At 45.2% G+C, this 11,039-nt stretch overlaps 1 protein-coding gene across 15 annotated transcripts in view; it reads right to left on the bottom strand.

Annotated features, from left to right (window-relative positions):
* AFDN (afadin, adherens junction formation factor) overlaps positions 1 to 7,489 on the bottom strand; it is a 129,350-nt gene extending 121,861 nt beyond the window's left edge. For 8 of the 15 annotated variants that reach the window (XM_054194624.1, XM_054194621.1, XM_054194618.1 and 5 more), the window contains exon 1: positions 6,967 to 7,489. In XM_054194624.1, the coding sequence (XP_054050599.1) occupies positions 6,967 to 7,080 (114 nt within the window). In that variant the 5' untranslated portion in view covers positions 7,081 to 7,489. The remainder of the gene's footprint in view (positions 1 to 6,966) is intronic. The other 7 variants (XM_054194635.1, XM_054194626.1, XM_054194622.1 and 4 more) reach the window with 2 other exon arrangements.
* Between the last annotated feature and the right edge of the window lie 3,550 nt (positions 7,490 to 11,039).

Consider the following 11,039-nt stretch of genomic DNA (forward strand, 5'->3'; position numbering starts at 1 on the left):
TTAGAGTTTTATATCCAGTTTAAAAAAAAAAATCCTCCTAAAACCTTATTGCATTTAACTGCTAGCAGCTGATTTTTTAAGGTAAAAATTAATGTTGTGAGGAGAAAAGATCTCCAAAATCAACCTAACAACCTTAACAGCAGAAATTAACAGGCTCCAGCCTTTTCAGAAGCTTAAAGCAAAAACCTGTATATCTCTATTCACTGGAATAAGCATTACTCAAAACATTTTAAACATAAATATTTTTACTAGCCAAAAATCGCAAAAAACTCAAGAATTACCTAAGCACTGCTTAACTCAAATATACTTCAGAAGAGGCTTCCATTAACATGAGGTTCATTTTGAAAGACAGAGCAAATACTCCACACTTACCTGGAATATCTGCTAAATTTGAATTTACTTAAGTTTATCAAAATAGTCAGTTTATTACTTAACACTGTGAATTTCAATTCCACCTTCATCAGAACCACTGGTCAAAACCAGAAGTTATTCTTTATGCAACACTCTGGATTTTGCATAGACACAATCTATTTCCCTCCATTTGTAACAAAGCAACTTTTCAAACAAAAGCCAAGCCACGACATACTGACACAAAGATCAATTCAGAGTGGTTTCTTATGATCAACATCCTTATCACAAACACCAGTTCATTTCAATTCCTTCCAGCTAAGTTTTAGTTTTTCTTACTCCATTTAGATGAATATTTCTTACGGACAAAAGCAAAATTTTATTGATTATAAAGCAAGGTTTTCCTCAAAAAAATCATGAAGTGCGTTCCACTCACTTTGTTTTAACCTTTTTGAAAGAGAAATAGTTTTGCAGAAAAAACACTTGGGAAAACAAAGCAAATCCCTAACATGTCCAGAGGACTAGGGGATTTTTTTCAACTGAAAAATAATGCTTGTCAATGGCATGTTAGGCAGGGAACAGATTCACACATCAGGAGGGAATTCTTAAAGCCAGTATGACTGAATTGTATGAACCTAATTAGCCACCAACTAAAGAAATAACTTACATAAGGACTATTAAAAGCACAGCATAAAGCTTCTTCCTAAAAATATTATCATGCCATTACGTTGTCCGTAGATTGCGGTCAAAATCTTAATTCAAACTTCTTATCACTCTCTAGATAGTAGCAATTATATTTCATTTGTAAAGACAGACTATTCACTTTTACTCAGTTAAAGGAAAACTGGTCTCCAAATACTCCTTTTGATGCAAATGAGCAGACCTGTGTCTATGACTTCTTTTCTCCAGCCATTTCAATGCAGAACTAGAACTAAGACTCAGTGTTTTTATGTCCTCTTGAACTGTGCCTGTTTAGTGGTAGTAACTATAGGAAAATATTCTGCTCACTAAAAAGTGCAGGCACCAGTCCATAAAGATTACAAGTCATCTTTCCAGACTGTCTAAATATTGGCTTATAACATTTGTTGCAAAGAGAATTTATTTTCCATATCGTAGGTTTGGTATACTTAAAAAGACAGCATTTTCAGATATATTCATCAGCTTCTTGATATTTACATGGTTTGCAGAGCTGCACTAGTTAAAACTACTGAAAGCTGGAAAATCCAATGTGTGGAGAAAGCACAACATATCCCTACCTCCAGACTTTAATTTCCACTACTATCTTCCCCCATAATGCAATAGATATAGTTACTGGTAATCTCAATCTTAAAACATGAGTCCTTTTAAAGTCTCAGAGACAGATTTTTAAAAGCCTACCAGTGAGCAACCATGCCGATAGGAATCTACAGGGGCTCTACAACCTAAAAGATGTCTAATTCTTATTGCTTTAACTAGATTTAAATAATGAGCTTGCATACCTACTTTGAAAAGGCAACAAATTTATGTCATGTATCAGTTTTCCCTATGACCCTTAATGAACCAGAATCAGAGCTGAACCCAAAGATAAAAATTGCATCAACTTTAAAAGATCCTGTCATACTGTGTAACGTTTTCTGTAAATAGATTGTTTATTTGCATTAAAAACAGTAAAATGAACTTAAAACATACTGACTATGCCAAACATATAACACCAGAGCAGGGGGGAAGTCAATATAAGAATACGCAACAACAACAACAAAAAAAAAAAAAAAAAACACACTCTCATTCTGAAGAGTTATTCCTAATGCCTTGCTGCAAAACCTACACAAGTGATTTTCAGGGGAGGGCGGAATCATCAAATAGCCATAAAGACCTTCCAAATTCCTCATTTTATTTATTTTTTTAAACTAGGGCCAGTTAAAAGTTAAATACTCTACTAGTAATTATTCTTAACACGAAGAATGCTATTTGTCCGAATTTTTTTATTAGACCTTGTTACATTTGTTAACACATAGATATATTAGATCAGTTTAGAACAGCTTTCTCCATCAGATCAATGTTTCTGACAACAATCCCCAAGCCCTTGGGCAGCTACCAAAAAACCCCACCTGTTCTAAAAGGTGTCTTTCTCAAAAAAACTAAAGGCAATTCACATTTCTAACTCACAAACCACGATCAGAAAAACCACAATGCTTCTCTTCCTCTCATATACAGTTATCAAAGTGTACATTGAAGATGAAACCTTTTTTTGTCACCACAATCAACGACAATTATAACACCTAGTTCACATATAACATCTTAAACCAATAAATCTTAAATGCTTTCAGGAGGATTTATATTTACTCTATCTGACAGTGATAAACGCACTAGTCTACAGTGCCTTTGCATTCATTGCTCTGCCCTAAAACATTCATATGCACTTATTTTATATAATCAATCACTTAATTCCAGTGGGCACTTTCACTGGGGGAGGGAGGGAGGTAAAAGTGTATAAATGCAAATCATTTCTTATCTACAAGCTTCTGAACAACTCTATGCCCTTGTTCCCAAATCATTAATTCAAATTTGTTCCTTTTTGAGAACTTGGGTACTATAATACCCAAGACTTGGGTACTATATACCAAGACTTAAATCAAGATCAAAACATCAGTTTATCTCCTACTACAAAATGTCTGAAGTCTTTTTACTGCATTTCTATCCTTGGACAAGGTGGGGGGGGAAGAAAAAGTAAGCCAAATAATTAAAATCATCCAAAAACTTGGTAATACAAAGGCAGGGAGAAAGTTGAATGGAAATGGGAAACAGATTTAAGAAAAGGGTTAACATACTGTTTAATTTTTAATTTCATTATTGATTTATCCGTAAACAAAATTATGATTCACCCTACATTTCCACAAAACCTTCTGTATCTTCTTTAGATTTGCAAAAGTGAGTAGCTGCCGCATCACTGGAAGTAGATAACAGCAAAGCTTAAATTAGTACCAGCATTACAGGGTTTTTTAGGAAAGGTTTGTATCTAGCATTGCTCTTGACATCACTAGAGTTTAACTAAAACTTTAAAATCAGAGTTTTGGGTTTGTTCATTTATAAGCTCCTCAAGCCACAGAGCTTCTCTCTACTTTCTGAATTAAAAAAAAAAATCTTCAACATGAAAATAATGCAGACTATTAACAGATTTCTCAGAATAGCAACAAGTGTTAAAATAGGTAAACAACTTCAACTTTGTTAGGTATTAACTCAAGCACGAATCCACAAGTGACTTCAGTGAATGCTTAAGTGAAGATATGAAACCCTCACTCCCAAGAAATCTTCAATCTTCTTCACACGGGGTACAGACAGAGGAACATCCAACTTTGAGGATGGAACAGAAAGATCCCTTCATCCCTGTTTTGCTGGGAAAAAGCAGCACTGAATTACTTCATTAACTGCTCATATCACACAAAAAGTTAGGAAAAAGTCAGAAATGGAACTCTACAATATGCCCTACCCAAGGCTCTTGCTTTTCAATATCTTACAGGCAATATACTTTTAAGAAATAATTTGTGTCTAACTCTCAAAAGAGGCAAGTAGACAAGTGGACCTCTAATCCCTTGCTTCTCTAGTCTACACTTCATAGTCTACACTATGAAATATTAACAGGAATTCAAACGGATTCGTTTCATGAAGCACTCTTCTGAAAAAAACCTCACATTTAAACTACTTTGAAAATCCTACTCTAAACATTCAAAACCAAGTCATATTTTACACTCTCCATTAAAGTGATGAGGACCCAATGGACTTAGAGCAATTGTGTCTCAGCAAAAAATTAGACCTTTCAAACACCAAGGTACATCAGCAGGTCACATGCAAATACCTTTCACTGTCACTGCCTAAGCTATACTGTCAGAACTGTAGTCAATTTACACTAGATTTCACTCTTCCTTTTCTTTTCTGAATATATATATCTCCCTGAAACCCTACTATTAAGGAAGTGATTAGCTCCTCTGGAAAATCCTACTCTCTCCGTATAGGAAACTTAAGTCACTTAAACCAGATTATTTACCCTGAAGAAATGCCTGAAGAATTACTATAAAGCATCAAGTCTTGATATTCTAACCATGATTTATACAACCAGAAGCTCCTGGAGGACAATTTGCAGTATGGGCAGCTGTGAGCTGCAAAGTTAACCCAGACTCCCGACCATGTCTGAACAGTTTAAATGATCCAGTCTGACCCAGCTCCGGCACACCCAACCAAAAGTCATATCCAGGTTACGGCATCTTCACAGATGCCACACTCGCTGCAGCCCCTACAATAAGCAAGACGCACCTCGTGGTCAAGCTGAGCCAGGAAAAGCTGGGAAAACAACAGAGAATTGTCAGCTCTCAAGCAGTCTAGTAAAAGGGCTTTCATTCAAGCTGATAAATAGTACACATGTGAATTGCACCATCATCTGGGTTGAAAATACTGCCAAATTTAGGTCAGCTCAGGGTAATGGTGAGAAAAATGTGAACATTTGTAATTATCTGTAAGGAAAATATACCTTAGCTATAAAATCATTACCTACTGCCACTTTGTTGCAGACTTACCTGCAGTCTTATCAAACCTTTTTAAAACTAGTAGTCTAAAAAGCTGAGGTGTTTAGAGAGATATGCATGCACTTAATTTTTACTATTGCTACTTGAACTGAAATAAATGTCATCGTTGACAGCAGTAAGTATGCTCCTATATAGGTTCAGAGGCTTAAATTGCAGAAGTGTGGAGCTAATGCAAGTAAAATTGTTATTTCTTTCCATAATAACTACAATGGAACTGGTAGCTTTTGTGCAAAGTCTAGTTAATTATGATAAACATGTAAGGCTGACCTAAAAAGGGATAAGATTTGTTAAACTACTTATTAAGAAAACTACAGAAGCACAATCTGTCATCAACACAAAGAAAACAGGTTGGAGTTAAAACATATTGGGAATTGACAAATGCATTAATCAGACAAAAAATGAGGCACAGACAGTTAGCAGTCAACCTGCAATTCCAGAAAGACTGTGCTATGTTCTCAAACACAATCATGAAGGCTCCCTCACACTAGCATCAGCCCAGTTTTTTGAACAAGCCACTGTCAGCCAACAGTCACACGGTTAAAACCTAAGCAATCCAAGCAAGGAGCTCTAATTATGATAAAGATTGCAGGATGTGGGAAATAATCACAGAAACACCTCATCTTGGCCTTCAAGAAACAGTCTGCAACAGCAGAACTGTGATAGCTCTTTTCCAGCTACCACACACTGAATAATCTTAGAATTGCTTTCAAGACTTTTTCGTGGCTTATGCTAGCAGCCAGCACCTGGGTGCAGAAACGGTAGCAAGCTGCAAGACGAAGCCAACGTGATTTCTCAGAGGCTTCTGTTAATAAACAACCAGGACCGCGGCCAGGCCGAGAGCAAGTGTGAATTTCCTCCTTTTCCCGGGAACACGCACACGATCCGGCCTCCACCCTCTGAGCAGGGAGCTCTGGCTGTCACACACAAACAGGGCTGTAACCTGCCTCCCCAGCCCTCACCCCCCCCCGCCGCTTTCAAACCAGACTAACCAGCCAAAGGGAACATGACAAGGGGCAGCGGTAGGGTGTGGTTGGACTATTACTTTTTTTTTTTTAATTATTATTATTTAAAAAAAAAAAAAAAAAGAGAGAGTAAATCCCAGCCTCTCTCAGCCATCGAGAAACACCCATTTCACTAGGAAGAAATTACCCGCTGTGTTTTTCCGGTACAACATGTGAACTCGGGACTGCGAACCTGCGCCATGTGTTTGCTCTACACCGAAGGCTGGCAGCCTTGGGGACACGGCCGGCCACAAAGCGCTCCCTCCGTCACGCCCCGGGAAAAGCCACCCCGGGCACCGCCACCAGCCGCCCGGAGAAGCCGCCCGAGCGGAGCAGGTTGCTTTGTACGAGGCTGCCTTCCGCACAAAGATGAATATTTAAACGAAACGAACAAGGAGCAGCAACAAAAAAAAAAATTTAAAATAAATAAAACAAAAGCCCACCAGCAGGCTTCTCAGTTGTCTTCCACCAGCCGCCTTTCGGCTCTGTTTAAGTCACAGACAGACAATAAAATCAAGCCCACAGAGGTGGCCCGGTTCGGGGTCGGGGGGGGGGGGGGGGGGGGGTAGCTCCTGCATGACCGCCCTCGCCCGCCCCCTTTCGCCACCTCCAGCGCCCAGAGGGTTCCCTACCTCCCAGCCGCCGGTCCCGCAGGCTCGGGCCGGCATGTGCCCGCGGGAGGGGAGGGAGGGCGCGCTCCGGCCCTGCGCTCCCTTTCTCTCCCCGGCCGCTGCAACCTGCCCTCACCCGAGCCGCTCCAGGCACGGCAAGGGGCCCGCCGCTCGCTGCCCGGCCCTCCCCGCCGAAGAGCGGAGCCTCCTCCCCGGCCAGAGCGGGCCCCGCGTTAGCGGAGCGCGGGGGGAGGCCTGTGCCCGAGCCCCCCGGCCGGGAGAGGGGGGGAACGGGTGAACGGGGGGCCGAGCTGGCGGCGGGGCGGAGGCGGGCGCGGCCTGGCCCGGGCGCGGTGTCTCACCTCCCGGAGGGGGTGGCGGGCCGGGCCGGGCCGCGGCGGGCCGGCCGGGAGGGAGAGAGCAGGGGGGTGCCGCGGCGGGGTCGCTCACCTCCGTGGGGTCGCTGATCTCGAACAGGTCCAGCCGGTTCGCGTTCCAGTGGTTGATGATGTCGGCGAGTTTGCGCCGCTCCTCCTCCCGGCTGCCGCCGCCGCCGCCCGACATCCTCGCCGAGCCCGCCGCCGGGGAGCCGAGCCGGAGCCGGGGCCGGGGCCGGGCCCTCTCCGCCGAGCCCCGGCGAGGGGCGGAGGCGGGGACGGAGTGGGGGGTCCCTCAGTCCCGGCTGGGGAGGGGAGGGGCCGGCTCTCCCCTCGGCCGCTGCCGGCACCGGCGCCGCGGAAACGCCCCGGGATCGCGCCGCCGATCGCGATCGGCCCCGGAGGACAACGGGGAAGGAAAGAAAGAGAACGGGGGAAGGGCAGGGAGGAGGAGGGAGGATGCCCCAAGTCGTCGTCGGCGGTGGCGGCCGCTGTGTCTCCCGGCTCGGCGGCGTCTGTCCCCGCTCGCCTGCCCTGAGCCGAGCGAAGCCGCCGCTGCCGCCTTTCTCCGCCCCGCTATCGCCCTCCCTCCCCTCGCTCGCTCCCTCACACACCGTCCCGTGCGCGCCCCCGCTCGGCCGCCCGCCCGCCCTTCTCTGTGGGCGCGCCTGCGCGCGCTCCCGCCGGCCGTCACCTCCTGCCGGCGGCCGCGCGCGCCTCAGGAGGGCGCCCCCTCCGCCTCCCCCCGGCGCGGGGAGGCGGCCGGGGCGCGGCCAGGTGCGGCGGCAGCCTCCGCCTGGGGAACCGGGGCGGTTGGGGAGGAGCGGAGGGGGGGGGTGTTACCGGCAGGAGGCCCCTGGCCGGCAGCGGGAGCTCTGGCCGCCGCGCGGGGCCGGCGGTCGGGCGCTGGCGGCAACAAAGGGCCTGGGCGGCCGCTGCTGCCGCCGCCGCCGGAACAAAGACCCTGCGGGCGGAGGGTGGTGCGGACCCGTCGTGGCCTCTCCGCGCCCGCCCGGGCGGGCGGGAATGTCGCCGCTTCTCAGCCCGCCCTGTCGAAACCCTCCCTGCCCGCGGGCAGAGGTCAGGGCTCGGGGGAGGTGTTGCGGGGGGGTGTCCCCAGGTCAAGGCCGCGGCGAAGCGGAGCGGTGTCGCCCCGCGGCCCCCAGCCCCTCGCCCAGCTCGGCTGCGCCTCGGCTTCTCCCGGCAAAGCGAGGAGAACGACCCGCCGCCGCTCCCCCGGGCGCTGCCGGCTTTAATAGCGTTTGCGGAGTGCTTTCGGAGCGCGGCGTGAAAGGAATTGTCTAAAAAGGCTGTATTGACAGGAATTTCCATGGCTTGAGATGAAGCTTAAGCATCAGATATGTTTTAATGGTTTTTAGATGTATAATTTGTGGTTGCTCACAAAACGTGTCAGTTGGCTGTAAGAGGCATGGCTCATTGTATAGTATTTGGAATCCATTGCGGGTCTGGGGGTTTGGCTTTGTTTTTTAACCCGCTGAAGTAAGTAATGCGTCCTGATACTTCAGCGGTCGTGTTTGCTTTGCGTTGGGCATCCTTTGAAACTTAGTCCTTGTACAGTCGTATTTGAACTCGGCTGTCCGACTGTGTATATTTTTTGGTTTCTTCAGGTGGTTAAAAAGGGGGGAAGTACTCTTTCTTTTTAGCGTACCTGGCACAGTGTTTCAAGTTCCTCTTTGCTGCAGGAGTTTGGAGGAGTGGGTTTTGCTGATGAAGTTTTGATTGGTTGGGTTATTTGAAGAAGGAGATTCCTCAGAGGCCTTGTCTACATTAAGCAATTAAATTATTGTTTTTATTCAGCAGTAGAGCTCCTGTATAAGTACCAGCAGTTCTGGTTTTACAGGTGAAGGTCAGTTATACTTTTGCCCTACATCTTTAACTGTGCCATATTAGCAGTTCCAAGGACGGAAGAGATCCTGTTTATCGGGTCCCAAACTCCGTGAGGCATTGAAAGCCCTTCTCAGAGCTCTTGGAGAACTTGGGGGGGGGGGCGGGGGGATGGACACAAAACCTCAAGTTCTTGTAATATCACCATCCTAAAACTATACTATATTCCTTTTAGAAGTAAGGTGTAGAGAGAAGAAGGAAAAAACAAACTAACCTAAGTCTTCTTACATAAAAGGGAAAAAAAATGATGCTGGATTTTTTTCCCATATCCAGAAGGAGTGTGCTACCAGATAACTTCGGATGTTCTGGCAGCGCCTGCAAAGATCAAGAAACCATCTGTAATGCAGATATCCACAACCCAGGCAGATAGCTGCGTGCTCTGTCACAGATGACATCTGGGGAGTGGTGTGCTGACTTGGGTCCTTGGCTCTGGTTATTGGTGAAATGGGATTGTTCAAGACACATGATGAGAAAGAGTGGCTGTACTACTTCAGGATTAGGAAGGAGACTTTTAGGTACAGGGTGTGCATAAATCACCGTTTTGCTGTTACAAGCTACATAGATAAAATTGTTTTTCCTGAGGAAAAGAGGCAGTTGCTCTTGGAAAACTGGCTACTGAAAGTAGTTTATTTAGCATTGCTTGCATGCCTGGGTTTTCAAATGCTGAGGAGCACCAGGAATAAAATTATCACTGTGCTGGACTCACATGGTGTGTATAATCAGCTGTGAATTTATTTATTTCTATTTTAACTGCAGCTAGTCAGCATTTCTAAACTGTAGCTAGACTCCAGCCTGGATACAAACAAATCCCTCAAACTGAGCAGAATTGGAGCAGGCTAAAATGTTTAGATGGCGTTTCTCAGAAGTTCCAAGTCACTACAGTGTATTTCTACAATGTAGTGGCAGGAGCAATGGAAATGCTACTGCCGGTCAGATAACTAGCAGGGACCATGCTGCTGATTAGCCCTGTGCTGAGCTGGGCAGTGCTGAAGCAGTATTGAAAGAAACCAGGCCAGCTTGTACCTGCAGAACCAGTTGTTGCCATCAACAGTCAAACGGCAGCAGCTTTAGGACAGCATCAGGGTTTAAGAAAAATCATAATGTAGACAAGAATTTAGCTGTCTGAGTGAACCAGCAGGACGGTATGCTTGTGGAGATAGTACTGTGGGAGATAAAGCATAAGCCCTGATTTCCTTGGAAAAACAAGTGTGCGGAGAGCTAAAGCATGAAATTACAGTGTGCTGGCTAGTTTACAGTGGAAAATGTGTGCTGCTTCACTTTCAATCCCTATTTTTTTCATAGGGCTATTGCAATGAGAAGTAAAACAGCTGCTGTAAAGCCTAGCAAGTGACATGATTCCTGTGAACAGTTGTAAAAAAAATTCAGATGTATTTATGAATGGAAAGCATTATACACATAAAATACATTATAAACAGGATTGTGTGTTTGAGCTATCATCAAGGCATCTTCCATTTAAGGTATTGCATAAAGTTACTCAAAACCAATAAATTAAATTTTCCTCTGTATTCAGTCTGAGATTTTTATCATTTAGATAGTGAGAAGACAGAATCCTGTTTGAGGAGTTTCCATTTCAGCCCAGCAGTCCTGTAGGTAGTCCCACTGAAGCTGGTGGTAGAGTTAGGTTTAACTCTATAAATGATCACGTACTTGATGAGAAATAATAGGGTGGGAGAAGCAAAAGAATGGGGAACAAAAACTGCTTTACTTGCAGGTGATAATGAAAAATGTTTTTTACTTCTTTCCTTACTAAACAGTGTTCTTTTCTTTTTTAAGGTGCTTAAGATAACTAAGCTACCATAAGCCATTATGTGATTGTTTGTTCAGCGCTTAAAGTATAATATGCATTTTACAGAACAAATAAGATAAATGCCCTTCCCTGTAGAGCTTGCAAGCTGAATTTTGTCACAGGTGAGAGCAACAACAAGAGGAGAGATCCATAAAGAAGAAGCGCAGATATACAAGGAAGGCCTCTGCAATCCTCTCCATTCCCCGAGACATCGAGAAGTGCGGTGCCCGTGTGGTTACCTGCCGCAAGGGGGTCATGTCTGTGCGGCTTCTCTCATTAATCATATTGGCATACATCAACATACAGCAACAACAACGTACAGGATCCCTTTATTTTTGCTCCTCGGACAGTGTCAGTTGATGCAAACAGTTCTCTTGCCTAGGGAAGGTTTGCATGAAGGTAGGGTCGTGCTCTGCTGGTCTCCTGGCTGCTCG

The sequence above is a fragment of the Rissa tridactyla genome, chromosome 3, assembly GCF_028500815.1.
Source record: "Rissa tridactyla isolate bRisTri1 chromosome 3, bRisTri1.patW.cur.20221130, whole genome shotgun sequence".
Lineage (NCBI taxonomy): Eukaryota > Metazoa > Chordata > Aves > Charadriiformes > Laridae > Rissa > Rissa tridactyla.